Source organism: Dryobates pubescens, chromosome 9 (genome assembly GCF_014839835.1).
Source record: "Dryobates pubescens isolate bDryPub1 chromosome 9, bDryPub1.pri, whole genome shotgun sequence".
Lineage (NCBI taxonomy): Eukaryota > Metazoa > Chordata > Aves > Piciformes > Picidae > Dryobates > Dryobates pubescens.
The window spans coordinates 38,567,937-38,582,667 of NC_071620.1; the positions used below are offsets into that span (position 1 = coordinate 38,567,937).

General features: G+C 42.0%; 1 protein-coding gene across 1 annotated transcript in view; it reads right to left on the bottom strand.

Moving 5' to 3' along the window:
- Positions 1-890: 890 nt before the first annotated feature.
- CDH20 (cadherin 20) overlaps positions 891-14,731 on the bottom strand; it is a 36,892-nt gene continuing 23,051 nt past the window's right edge. The window contains exons 8-11 of the mRNA XM_009900819.2: positions 12,232-12,353; positions 10,387-10,504; positions 4,186-4,437; positions 891-2,455 (exon numbers count right to left, since the gene is read on the bottom strand). Of these exons, the coding sequence (XP_009899121.1) occupies positions 1,956-2,455; positions 4,186-4,437; positions 10,387-10,504; positions 12,232-12,353 (992 nt within the window). The 3' untranslated portion in view covers positions 891-1,955. The remainder of the gene's footprint in view (positions 2,456-4,185; positions 4,438-10,386; positions 10,505-12,231; positions 12,354-14,731) is intronic.

Genomic DNA, 14,731 nt, shown 5'->3' on the forward strand with positions numbered 1-14,731 from the left:
CACTTCCCACCTGAGAGATCAATAGTGGGTAGTCATCAGAGGACTATCACAGTAGGAATCTTATGTATGTGAAGGCACAGAACTTCATACCAGATGAACAAACGTTTGAGAAGGCACTAGGACAGACCTTCCCCCCCCCGACCCCCCTTCTTTTTTTCTTTCTTTTTCCTGGCTGTGTGACTTTGTATGAGTCTGTGGAAACGTGACTCCTGTCTGGCACAGCCAGAGATTAGGCAAAGTAGAGAGAGCAGTGTTTTGTGCACATCTGCAACAGGAACCGAACACAGCATGCGCAGGGTGAAAGTGTGGTAAGTGGGTGATTATAGTTTGCACATTTCTTTTCTAGGAAATTTGAGAGGGAGAGTCCTTAGCTAGAAAGAGACCCTCAAAAGCCATTGCAAACTGTTCTGCTTTCAGAAGCCTTTCACCACCTTGTATGAAATTTGTTATTACGTGTAACTTCCCTGGTCCTTCCTATTTCCACATGCAAACAAGATCCAGGCTGAAAACTGCAGAGTGACTGTAAATGACTATCAGCTGTTAGTCTGTCACACGGAGATGGAGGCATGGGATTCTGTCAGGGCTGTCACTGGCTTCCAAGCTTCTCAGTGCCCCAGCCATGTTGAAAAAAACACCAGCTGAGATGGGGTTTTTTTTGACCTCAGCATGGTTAGAATAGAGAAGTCTGGTGGGATGCACTGTTACTGATTCACTGCTAAGGACAATCTCCAAGAGAACAATGATAGAAGCAGCATGACATGATGCTGATGAACCATTCTCTTTGCTGTTCAAGGCATGCCACAGATACGCACTAGCTGCTGTGGGCAAAGTAGTCAATAAACTGCCATCAGACTTTCTCTTCTGTTTAACTTTTATTAAAAGAGGTGCTAAGGTACTGTACTGTATGCAGTACATCATATTTATTACCAAAATTAACAAATATACAAAACTTATACATGTAATTTTCTTACATCCATTTATTGGTCTATAATACTGCATTTCTTCAAGTAGGTTATCTACAGAATGTAAACATCCCTTGGATTGACCTCACACAGATTAGGAAAGCCCATCTAACCCATGTAGCTATCAAATATAGCTTTTTCTTGTTTTAAAATTTATTTGGCTTTCATTGGTAGAATCTAATCTTCACATTTGGCACATGGAAGAGACATCTACAGTGCAAAAGAGGCAGATTTTCTGGTTTGTTCTGAGCAGTTTAGCAGAGTTGTGTTTTTAAAAAGCTGAGAATAAATTTACATAAACTTGATAGGAGATGGATTAGTGTTAATGCCAATGACTCATAGATCAGCCATTAAACTAGAGCAGAAATTCAAAGCCTCTTCCCTAGCCAGGTGGAAGAAAACCCTCAGCCTTGAGTCTAAAAGATTAAAAAAGGACTCTGTTAGCAACAGACAGAGGAGGTTTAGTTTACAAAGAGCCCTTTGAGATTCCAGTTTCAATTTTCAGCTTTGTGGGATTTTTTTTTTCTCTTGTTAGCAAGCAATTTTGTTTCCTCTTTAATAGGGGGAAAAATAACTGGTAGGGAACTTTTCTGTGGTGGCATTTTCTCAGTGAGTTGAAGATTACGGTTGGTGCTTACAGATTTTTGAACCCAGACACAGAGAGCTCAGTGTACCTGTACATGTACCTTGCTGTGTACAAGGAAGATAGAAAGAGTAATGTCATTATATTCCAGGTGGAGAGCTTTCCAATTTTGTTTTAAAAACCAGGAAAAAACTTGCTTCCTTCTGCTTCTCACTTTTTCCAACACATTATTTATCTGAGTAAAGCTGATCCAGAGAGACCTTCATTCACACCCTTCTCCTCATTCTCATCCAAGCACCGTATTGCTATATTTCAGGAAGCCTCACATCCATGTCCATGGAAGCATCTGATGAGAATGAACCTAACTGGACACTGTTTTGCATGGGAACCCCTTTGCCATTTCTCATCCATTACCACAGAGCCCCACTGCTGTCTGTGGCACCATACATCTCAGCGAGCTTTTTGAAGCGTGGCCCCCAGTCCGTCAGGTAGTCGTAACTCTGGTCTGAGTCTGTTGTCACTGACTGTAGAGAGCTGAGTGACTCTGCCACAGAGCCATTCCCTTCAAACATGTATGTCTGGAGGGAGTCAAAGGGAGGTGCCCACAGGTCCATGTCAGCTTCATACAGCTTGGCAAGCACATAGTTGTGGACATTGTTGTCCATGACACATGCCTGAGGCACATACCGGGAGAGGCTCTCTATTTCAGGGAGCATGTCCTGCCGGTTTTTCACCACCAGCTGGGCCTCTCTTGGGTTCCACATGGCAGCGATGTCAAAGGCCTCTGTGTCCTCCTCCCCGCCGCCCTCATCATCATACCTGACAATGTTCTCATGGATGTTCTCTTCCTCGTCAATGATGTATGGCTGCTTCCGCTGGCGCCGCATAGAGAGGATGAGGAGCACTAGCACTGCAGGAGGCAACCAAGACATGGGGCCATCGTGAAGGGTCAGATCTTGTAAAGGCTTTAGACTCTGCTACCCTCTTTTCCCCTTGGTGATCCTAGCTGGTTCCTTGGATTTAAAGAGCTGTGGTATTTGCAGGTGGGGAGGTGTAGAAATCTCCCACCTCTCAGTAAAAATTAGCAGCCTGAGGTGCTGCTGTCCCTTTTCTCACCTTAATTCTTAACTCTTGGTGATAAGATGAATATCCAGTGATGCTTGCAATGCACTGTAGTGATACTTGAGCTACTTTTCAGCTAGCCAGATGCCAGTAACTTCTCTGCAGTGCCACTGAGCTCCAGAGATATTTTTTCCTGTTGTGTAGCTGGGGTTTGCTGCCTGTTTGGGGACAGCTCTTGTGCCAGGTGCTGCACATAACATGGATTGGGGATACATATGCCTACATATGCCTACATATGCCTAGCCCCTTGGTCTGCTCCAAAGCACTTTTTGGTTTATCTGCGAGGCTCTTGCCTTGCTACATGCTGGTACTTCTCTTCCTCTCCATGTTTCTTAGTGTGGGAAGAAGTGATGATACAAGCACCAGAGTCTTTTACTACTCTGAATGTGCCATCACCTGGTGGCTGTATTTGCAGGGCTAGAACTCAGCAAAGGTTCTGAATGCTGAAGTTTTGAATGGGGTCCTTTGAAGAGCCAGAATTGAGGCACTTCTAAAGAACTTTTCCTGTATTCTCTACTGCTCCTCAAGCTGGGTCCTCTGAAATCTCAGGGAATGTGTGTTTTGAACTAATATCCCATGACTTGAGAGAGTGAATGAGGGAACTGAAGTTCTGTTGTTAACAACAGCTGGGCAAGGAAATAATGAAATTTGCAGAGACAGAACACATGCAGCAAAGGCACTATTTAAATGTAGTGTCTCAAGGAAAAGAGAGAGAGATGGAGGTAAGTCCTGCCAAAAGACAAGAAGTGCAACTGGGCTTACTATGTGTGTTTCCTTTGGGAGCATGTAATCAGAAACTTCGGAGGATGAGAAAGTAATCTTTCCCCAGTCACAGCTCTCAGTGCTTCCTCCTGGTATACCCTTTCCAGGAACACAGAGTCATACCAGACACCCTGGCACTTTAAGCATCTGGCAGAAATAGTTGCAGACCATAGTTTTCCCTCATTTCTATACCTCAGAGAGTGAAGCAGTATGCTGCTGACTACACCATCTGGTCCTTGATTTGGCCTTTTTAGTATGCATATGGCTACATATATAGAATAGAATAGAATTAACCAGGTTGGAAAAGTCCTTTGAGATCATCTACTCCAACCTGTTACCCAACACCACCTAATCAACTAAACTATGGCACTAAGTGCCTCATCCAGTCTCTTCTTAAACACTTTCAGTGATGGTAACTCCACCACCTCCCTGGGTAGCCCATTCCAATGGCTAATCACTCTTTCTGTGAAGAACTTCTTCCTAACATCCAGCCTAAACCTCTCCTGGCACAGCTTGAGACTGTGTCCGTAGATGTTTGTATGCATGCACTTCAAGGTGAGGCTTGATAGGGCTCTGGACAACCTATCTAGTTGAGGATGCACCTGCTTACTGCAGAGGGGGTTGGCCTATATGAAGTTTGGAGGTCCCTTTCTATGATTCTATGATTTGTGTCCTTTGACTATGGTGGCTCAACAACCCCCTAGACTGAAGCAAAGGGTTTGTCCCCTCCCTCCCAAGAAGAAGCTGAGGGTTTACCTAGCAGGACAAAGATGCAGGCGAGGATTGCGATGAGTGCCCCTCTGCTCAGGCTGATGGGGAGGACGTAGGCCTCTGCATTGCAGGACATCACCATGCCGTCATCATCGCAGCTGCACACATGCACGGTCAGTGTGCCTGTGGTACTTAGCACAGGGCGGCCATTGTCACTGATGAGAATGGGAAGGTAAAAGGTGTTCTGCTCATGTTGTCTGAAGCCAGAGCGCCTTGTCAGAATCCATGCAGTATTGTCTAAGGGTAGAAAATAAATTGAGAGGATGCAGAGTAAATAGATTCAGCAGAGAATACCCATATCCATTTGTCTTGCTTTTTCTTTTGATTTTTATCAGTTTGTCACTAATCAGCATTTTGCCTCTGCTTCCCCGAGATACTGTATTCCAGTATCTTCTCAGGCCGTTGCTCTAAACCTGCAAGGCATACACACCCTGGGAGGTGCCTTTACCCATTCCGACGTGAAGTGCCCAGAGCAAACTCGTAGCCTTCAGATTTAGCACAAACAGCATTCAGAAGGAAAACCAGAAACAAACAGTGGAAGGAAACTGTTCTCCCTGTTTATTCCTGTTTAGCAGCTTTTCTAGACCTGACTCTTAAATGCTGTCACCGTTTTGAAGATGCTGGTGTATAACCCTTGTGGATAAATTAAGGTATTGTTTTTCTGATATATAGCACAGTCATCTGCTTGAGGCAACAAGATGACAGCATGATATCTCAATGAAAATCTGCAACTACATGTTTTTCAGTGAAATACTTGCAAATTAGTTGTCACTGTTGCCATGGAGAAAGGTCAGAATGCTTTGTGTCATCATTGTCAGACTTACTCTGCTTTGACTTGACCATTCTGCTTCATTTCGCTGTGACCATTTATTTTTATATGAATTAAAAGGTATCGAAATTATGCCGGTGAACGTCATAGTAGTAGTGACCTAACAGCCAGTTGCTGTTGGTCATTTCAAGGGAAATTCCTGCCTTTATGGCTTTCCCCTTCATAATCAGTGTGGTTTTTAAAATGTCAGAATTTCAGTGGCATTTAAATTTGTCTATCCTCTCCCTCAAATTTCTCAGACTGTGCATCAAGATTCTTAATCAGAAACAAACTGGATTAAGGAATTTGTCCTTCTCAATTGTCATCTTAAGAATGCAAGGAAAATCTTTGGAGATCAGTGATGATTTTGTTCATACTGCATTTCAAGCATTTTGTCCTCTGAGACTTTGGAAAAGTACAAGACTGGGTGTCTCCAGTGTGATCTGGGCCACTAGGGATTTTAAAGGAACATAAAGGAAAATTGGCCCTTCTTAACAAATGTGTCTGCAAATCTTGGCTCAGCAAAGATAAATGAGAAACAGGGGTACTTTTTCTCTCTGGCAGACCTGTTAGCCCTAACCTTGTGCAGAGATGTTGTGGGGGTTTTGGGAGCTGAGCCTCATGCAGTTTCTTAAACTACTCAGTTTTGTTTCCTGTCCCTTTGGTTCAGAAGAGGTCACAATATGCCCATCTGCATCTCTAGGTTGTTACCAATGCACATTTGCTATGCTCGGGAATGCAGGATGCCAATCAGCTGTTCCCAGGTGGATTGGCACAATGAAGCTGCTATCTGGGAAAGGCAAGAAACCTTTTGATCTCAAGTAGACTGTGAAAAAACCCAAAATATCATTATCATTTCCCTGCCAACTCACCACTAAACCTGAAATCTTGGATGATTTTCTGCAATGCAGAGACTCGGGTTGCTTGCAGCTAAATCAGCTGTATTCTGAACATCACAAATTTTTGGATAGCTTTCTATAGAGGCACCTATGGAATATATGCACCATCAAGCTATACTTGCCAGACTTGCCTGCTAGACTTAAATTATGCTCCAAATTCTGTATTTCGTGCTGCAACTCTTATGGCATCAGTACTTGTGCACATAAGTATTGAGATGTTGAGCTCCATAGTTCATGAGATAAGTATAAATTTGTAGCATGTTTTTAAAGGAGTCTTGGATAGCTTTTGTCTTGAATGTCAATGACATTTCACTTTTATTCTGAAAGCACAAAATTTTTAAGTGTGTGTGTGTATCTGTATGTGAAAACACAGTGAAATTGTAATGTCTCATTAAATCATATGTCAGTGTACTGATTTTACCACCTTTTCATATGCTGTACAGCTCTGAGTAGGTGCAGCAGGTGTAGACAGAGAATTTTCAGAAATAAGTCCCAAAACCCAGCAGAGCAGCACCCTTGGTTCCCATGACTCCTGGGTAAGGAGTGTACTGCAGATAGGGGCACTCACTTCCTGCAAAGGTTCCCTTCCTTTCTCCTGGGGCACATGCAAGCGCTTTCTGTCTTGGGCTGTTCATGTAGCCTCTAGTGTGTGCATCCCCAGCTATTCACACAACGTCTTTTCATCACTGGGCCCATTTTAGCATGACAAAAAACAGCCCAAAGGGCAGAAAACGGCGAAGTGCCTGCATTTATGCTGTGTCAATGGAAATGTCTAAGTCATCTCAACACTGCAATTTGGTTGCATTTCTCTTTCCTGGGTGAAAGACTCACTTTCTTCAAATTGACTTACAGCAGAAGTCATAAATTCTGTTCATATGACAGCAAACCTCAATTTTATGTAACACTGCTCTTTGTGAAGGCAAAAGACTTCATTATTCTCAGCCAATTATACTTTGCCTGTAAAAGAAATCAGAGAGACTGAAACTCTGCAAGATTAGCAGACATCTCTAGTGTTTTTAACCAAAATTCAAGTTTCTATTGGAAGACCATGTGTATAAAGAGAGGCAGGCTTTTTTTCTTTTCTTTTTTTCTTTCCTGTGACATGCTGATCATATTACCCACATCTTAAGTATGCTGGTCTTGGTGATGAAGTTCTTGTGGTCACTCTCAGCTGTGTACTAGGGCATGCGTCCAAATCATCCCTAAAGAATCACCCTACCTGTTACTCTGCAACTGCAACAGCTAGGTGGTGTGACTCATCAAAAGCCATCAGGAAAGAGAAGAGGGCTTACGTGGGCACAAAAGCCCCATTATATTAAAAAAACCCAACACCCAAATAAGAATGAAAAGAATGCACAGTATTTTTGCATCACAGCTTACAAGCCTCTTTGGCTTGCAGAAGGCTGGATGGTAGCTACAGCACTGAGCAGAGATACTTAAGATTGCAGCATAGTGGGTTCTGTGCCTGGGTGATCATCAGGAGGTGAAAACCACACTATGCATGGGCGTGCAGGATGGTGTCTTCATGTGGTTGTGAAAGCAAGTCATGGAGCATCTCCTTCCTGCTGTTTTTTGCCTCACTGGAATTGATGTACCTCCCCTGGAGAGGTCAGAGGAATTAACCAGTCTGTAGGTCCAAACCCTGAGATCAGCACTAACCATTTCTAACAAGAAAGGCTTGGTTTCTTTCAGTATTGGGAACTGGGGATGATTAGCCCAGAACATGTTAGTTTTTAAAAACTAGTAATTATACCAAATAGTTCAGAATAATACAAAGAAATATTTTACCAGGAGTGAGAGAAAAAGCACAGGGAAGACACTGATGGCTTGAGGAAAGGCTCATTGTTTTCTCTTGGGGATTTTCAGCTCACTGCTTTTGTGTTCTGCCAAAACATGAGGTAGTCCACAGTTTCAGGGAAGGAAGCAATAGTTATTTCCTGGGATGTATTTAAATGCAATGGGGAAGACTGCCAGAGGCTTCCAGTGACAAGCCTGGGAGTCATACAACACTGATGCCTGCACCCATCAAAACAGATACTCTCTTCATCAGTCCCTAGTACCCAAAGAGGGAGGACAGCATTTAAAGGTCAGTAGAAGATGAGCTCAGAGTTTATGTTGGAAAAAAAGTTGGCAAAAGAAGCTTGTTTTAAGAATGGAATGAACAATGAAATAAGCTTATTGCATTTCCAGATTAATCTCACCTGAATTTAGAAGCAGGGGAAGATAGCTTGCCAATGCCCTACATCAGTAACCAAAGAAATGGGAGACCCCAGCATAATTCCCTGCTCCATCACATATAGCCTCGGGTTGTTATTTAGATCCAGATTTTGGCAGATACTTACATGTCTATCTCCCACTGATTTTACTGAACTCAAAGGGAAGCAGGCATGTAAACAGCTTAATTTCTCCTTGCCCTGGATGCCTGTCCATAAAGTGTAGAACAACAGGATTCCTCTGTCTGCCAGAGATATGTGGAGAATGAATAGACTGAAGAAGTTCTCAGAGACTAAAATGACAGGGGCCAAAAAAATATGCAAAACAGCTCATCAGAATGCAAACTGTGATCTATCTGTTGCTTAGTATAAATCGAGGTTTTAACTGTTGCCAGGAAGGCTGCATGTCTTGCAGTTTCTGTAACTGCTGTATTGGACAACCAAGTAATCGCACACAATTGCTTATCTTAACAGAGCCTTCCCACAGTCTGGGAAGCGTTGCTTTCTCGTGTTTACATGCACAGGTTGTGACTAGCAAGGTGGGTTCTGTTTGTTGTCTTGTCACCCCATAACATATAGTACAACTACCCTTCCTGTGACTGTCATATAATTTATATAGTCCTGAGTGGTCCCTAGATGAAAACAGACATTATTGTTACTAAAATGGCATTCCAAATTGTTAAGCTCGTAAATTAGTCCTTCATGTGTAATTGTCAAATAGTTTGTGGTTTGGTACTTAACACTTTTGTTTCAAATTTGTAACCACTAGTACCCAAAGCTTCCTGTGATCCCCATCTCTGGAAAACTGGTATTTTGCAGAGAGTAAGAGGCCCAGCCATTCAGTCGCTGCTGTCACTATAAATTATCACAAACAGGGCCTTGGACAGAAAAAGTGCATCTGATGCTGGGAATTTTCTAAGTTTCTGTTTTTAGAACAATGCCTTGAGGATTAAATGAGCTTAGTTTGCCAAATGTTTTGGCAATAGTTATGTTTTATTTGTTCACTTATTTTGGCAATATATATTCAAAAATGCAAAGCAGAGAATGGGAAAGAGAAAGGGATAAAAAAAGCAAGAAACTCTGTGTGGAGGTTTCAGGGACACTATAGAAAAAAAATTGCTTTGGGGATGAAAAAGCATTATTAGCATGCTGTGGAGGAGGGCGTCTGACTGCAAGTAGCATATTTCCCAACATTTAGTTAGTAAAGGCAGGGCCTTCTGTATTAGCCTCTACGTTGCTCTTTCATATGCCTTCAGGACTTATGGAGGTTGGGTGTGACAAGTAGGCATATGTGGGAGCAGAGAGAGGCACTCTGCTTGGAGACTGGCCACGGCATAATGGATAGCCAGTCATTCTTCCCATTTATTCTAGAATCACTTGGTGATTTGTGGTACTTTACAAACTAAATCTCTACTGAAATCCAGCCCCTTCATACTGACTTTCAAAGCTCTGCATCAGGTCACTAAATGTTGTCCCTCTTTTCTGATGAAGGCTTGTGTCGCCCTGACTTCAGCACCATTTCCTTACTGCCCATGAAGATTCTCTATCAGCAGCAGTTATATGAAGGCCTGCCCCATTGGTGCCTTCCTGCAGGCTCCAAAACCACCAAACCTCCCTCAAAAGAAGCAAATTCTACTCATTAGAATACACAAATGCCAGTGTGTTGCCATCAGTCTTCCCACTGGTCTATCAGTTTCTACTTAGTGTAGCTTACATAAATTTTAGCTGCATGCCAAGTTTCTCCCCTAAGGCTCTGCATTTCCTCCCTCCCTTGCTTTCTTTGGGAAACCACCATGTGCAAAGAGCAAGAAAAAGAAGTGCTTGGGGAAAAAGACAAGAATTTTCCCCTTCCGTGCCTGGGAGAAAACATGAAGAGTATAAAAAGAGCAATAGAATTCCTTCCAGTTTTGTCTCCTAGTTCCATTACTATCCTACCTTTAAGCATCTTGTTTTGAATGAATGCGATTTTCACTCTGGTAATCCGAGATGCCTGCAGGCTGACCACAAGACCTGAATTTATACAAACTACTAGCACATTTGCTTAAAGAAGAAAAAGGGGCCTGTTGCTAGAGAATAAAGAACACATGATATAATCTTCAAGTGTATATTAAGTACTGTGTCATCTTATCACTGCCTTTAAGGAGCAGGTGTCACTCGATATTATTTGAAATGCCAGTCTTATCACACGCTGTAAATCACAGCCTCTCAAGTCCAACTCAGGCATTAGAAATTGGAGTAGTTAACTGTATGTGTCCACTCTGATTACCTTGATTATCCCTTAGAGTAAAGTTAGGGTTGTTGGCTGCCTCTGGAGCCAGGCTGTAGTAGAAGTGCTGACCCTCCTGTGGGTCATCCCTGTCAATGGCACTCACTGTCTGGATCAGCTACAGAATATGAGAACAAAGAAGAAGTAAGTGAGGCAAAATATTTATGATATATAAATGTAAGCAACGGAAGCATTTAAATAAAGCCATCTTGCAGAGGTACAATAGATAAATTAAGAGATTCAAAACCCTACAGGCTTTGTTTATTTTGCTATGATTGTGCAAATCACTTTTTAAATAAAGGAGGAGACAGTTTACTTCAAATAATGCATTTTTCTTTTATGGAGAGCTTTGAAGAAACCCCATACTTACTTTCAGCTTAATTTTGCAGGTGGAAAAGGATTTCAGATTGATTATTTTATGACTCGTAACTTGAAATCAAATTAAATTCTTCCCAGTGTAAAAGAGACAGAAAAAAGATAACCATGCAGACACACGGCATATGAAATAAACGACACCGTGGAAATAAACTAAGACAATGCTAAATCCAGAAAGAGATTTGTCACCTCACCTACAGAGGCTTAGTAAAGTAGGTCTAACAGCTTAAAGCACCATGAGCTGTAACTCTTGAGTAAACATGTTAACATCTTTTTAGACGAGGAATAAATCTTCACCTGGATTCTTGCATTCAAAAGTTATTTTTGGAGGTAAATGATAGGTTATAAAGTCTTATTAACCACCTTAAAAGTAATTTCTAAACTTTTACAAATGTGGGAACAGAATCTGGCTTTCTCCATTAAGGAAGAAATTAGCATGTAGTTCTCTGAAAGTTTATTATTCAGGACACTCAGCCTTCAAAAGCAGGAATAAAAGGCTAAGTAATGCTATCTTTTCCCCCTATTACTAAGGATCTCTGTAAATCAGGGAGATGAAATTATCCTGTATATGACAGTTGCAAAGACAATTCTCCCAGCAGCAAGTAGCTATTTCATTCTGCCTCACAGCAAGCTGCGAGAAGCTTCAGCGAACACAAAGTGATATTACAAGCGTAATTTTTCCTTCATAAATCGTGAGTGGTGTGTCTACGCAGTTAAACTATGGTCATTAGGAGACACAAGTTCCCACCACAGACCCTGGGTGGTGAAGCCCCCTAGTCATCTCCCCATAAGCAATCAGCATTATACCTTGCACCAGCTCTAGGAAGGGAAAGATTTGTCCATCTAATGCTAGCAGACCTTGTTCAAGGGCTTTGATGGGGTTTTGGGAGAGGAGAGACTTCACTGCTTGTTTGGAGCTGCTGGTTTAGTGTATGCAGTGGGAAGTCTTGTGTTGTCTATGGTTCTCTGTCATCTCCAGTTCACAGCAGAACAGATTCAGTTTGGCATCCCTTTGAAGTTGATCTATGTCCAGCTCCTGTAAGTCCAGGGGTGCTTAAGGCTCTTACAAGCAGGGTCTTTTAACAGTAAGCCTTATCTGCCATATGTGGGCCGGGCTGACTCCATGGTGCTTCTCCTAATACTTCTTTGTTTCTGTTAAAGGACACACCAAGAGTTTGTGATTCTGTGATTTTGCCTGCTGGCACCTGCCCAAGGGAAGGCTTTATTTCAGCCATGGAGCATACTGCACAGCAAGCCCAGAAAATACTGTGCAAGAAAAAAAACCAGGTGCTATATGTGAGCCTAATCCTGGTGTGATGTGCTTGCCTTTGGAAAGCAGCACAGACAACTGCTGCTAGACTTCAGATGAAAAGTGGTTAGCTGAGGCCTCTTTCCAATGCTCATCCTTTCTGGCACGCTATGTAGGACAGCATCCTCTCCCCAGCCCCTGCCATTAGTAGCGTTTCTTACCTGCCCTGCTTTGGCGTTTTCACAAACAAAACCTTCATAAAACCTTGCAAACTCCGGTGCATTGTCATTCACATCCAGGACTTTCACAGTCACAGCTACGCTGCCCACCTGTGAGGGGTTGTCTGCAAGGAGGAAGCATAACATAAAGAAAAGCAGTGTAAGAGAAGGGGCTGCTTCTCACTCTGCTCAAGAGTTAAAGCAGCTTCTGTTCTACTGACTCATGTTAAATGACATTTTCCTATCGGGAACTGCAGTCAGGTGTGGGTTGTTTTGACTGTAGGAGTGAAACTGCAAATGCTGTTCTCTTGTCTAGCCTGGCTTCCCATACAATCACATCTTTTTCAAACAAATTCCATGAAAGACTTACACCTGGTTCAGCCCAATGGAACTATTTCTGTAACAAAAGCTTTAGACAATACCCTTCCCCCCCCCCTTTTTTAATTGCCTATTGACTGGGCAATGCTGATCCTTGGTATTGGGGGCAGGAATGAGGAAGAGACATCTAAGCATAGGTGTGTTATTTAGAGCTTGTTGAAAGTGGTAGTGCGGCAGTTCAGGTATGTTTTCACTCAGAATTTATGCTCCTTGAACTCAGGAATAGTGCCATCTTTTATACTTTGTACAGGGAGGTTAAAAATGTAATAATTCATGAAATTACAGAGAAAAGCTTTCACTGAAGCTTAAAATGGCAATGAAAATTTTACATTCTGCATGACATAATTTGTGATATTTCTGTCCCACTGGTTCGTTAGCTTTCTTTGCCAGTAAATCCATACATCATTGCACATAGACAATTTCCAAACTAAATGACCACAACATACTTGTTTTTCTTACTTTATTTTTCTGTCCCAAAATATTTTTTTCCTTATTTAATGCAAAATAAAACCCTAAGCAGAAAGGAAAAAAAAAAATCATTATTAAGAGGTTAGAAAAGGTGCAAAAATGCAGAAAGATCTTTAAAGTTAATATTGTCATCTCTTCAGCCATATCACTTTGTGATCCACATACATCTCTCTTTAAAGAAAGAAATTATATGTTCATATAGAGAGCTTTCCTACCCTCTGGAATTTTCTTACATGTTCAGTGTTCTGTATCCATAATGTGTCATGTTGCATCATTGAGATAATACTCTTAAACTATTATTTCTCCCTAATTTAGAGCTTCATCCTCCTCCTTCCCACATATCCTTGTGCTACCACACCATCAGTGTGGCAGATGAATATTACTAAGAGTGTAAATACATACATACAATATTCATCTAATTTTTAATCCTAGGAGCTTTATTCAGGAGTGCACAACTACAGTATTTTTGAAACTTCACTAAAAAATACCGTGATGGACATGTACAGAGGAAAACTGACAGAAGATTGACAGAGAATGAGTAAAGAAAGACATGCCTTCATACTGCTCTCACCACTGAGTGCTTTTACAGGGGCAACTTTTACAACCTCACAAGTGTATGTGAATTTACATGGAATTGCAGTGGCCATTGGAGGCTGAACTATTGATGGGGTGAGATCGTATCATGTCACCAACACCTCTCAGTGCTTGAGTGGGGCAGGAAGGCCTTGTGTACAGGAACAGCCTGTAGATCTCTGGTGGCATCACTCTAACTCTTAGGAAGTATTCCTCTGCTAACTTCAAGTTGGCCGATTCTGTTTTGGACAAGCCTCTCCAAACTTTTTTCCTCTCCAACTGCTTTGTATCTCTCAGATATATGAATGGCTCAGCTATTGGCAGCAAACTTCTGAAAAGCTGCTGCCCCTCAGCAGATGAATTGAGATCCTGAGCAAAAGCTATGTGGATTGATGTCAGGTGAAGATTGGGTGAACCTTTTATATTATTTGCTTATATATCCCAAGCTTCTTTACAAAGCTCACATCCACTACAAATTCAGCTAATTTTTTCATACTGACACTATGCAATGATGAGCATTTCCTTGTTCTCATAGCCTGAGTAAATACCTGGCATGGATGAATTCTCAGTGGACTTTGAACTCATTATAATATCCAAAAGCAGATGAAGTTCAGCATACAAGAAGATCCCAGAGCACTCTGGCCCAAGTTATTTATACAACAAGCTGAGGGTCGTGACATTTACTTGCTGCTGAACCACAGCAGTTTTCAACTAGTGACCTAGCAGTGTAGGATCATTGCTGCTTACCAGTCCCTGCACCACTTGGTCTCCCAGGTAGGACTGGTAGCTCTGACAGATGTGCAGCCTTTGCAGCACCTGCTTTAGCTGCCTGGGCCTACTGAAGAGATAATGGTCTTGTAGAAACACATCAGGAAAAGTTTTGAATAAATCCCTAGAATACTAACTGAAAAAGTAGCACTCTGCATTTAATTGCTAGCCTACACTGCTCACACCAGCATGTGAAAAGGAGCATAAGAAATAAATAAAATGCAGTATTTGCTTGCTGATGTCACAAGAGTAATCCAGTTAAATACAGCTTCCCACTCAGTGCATAAGACCATGTGAATTGATGAATTCAGGTCTC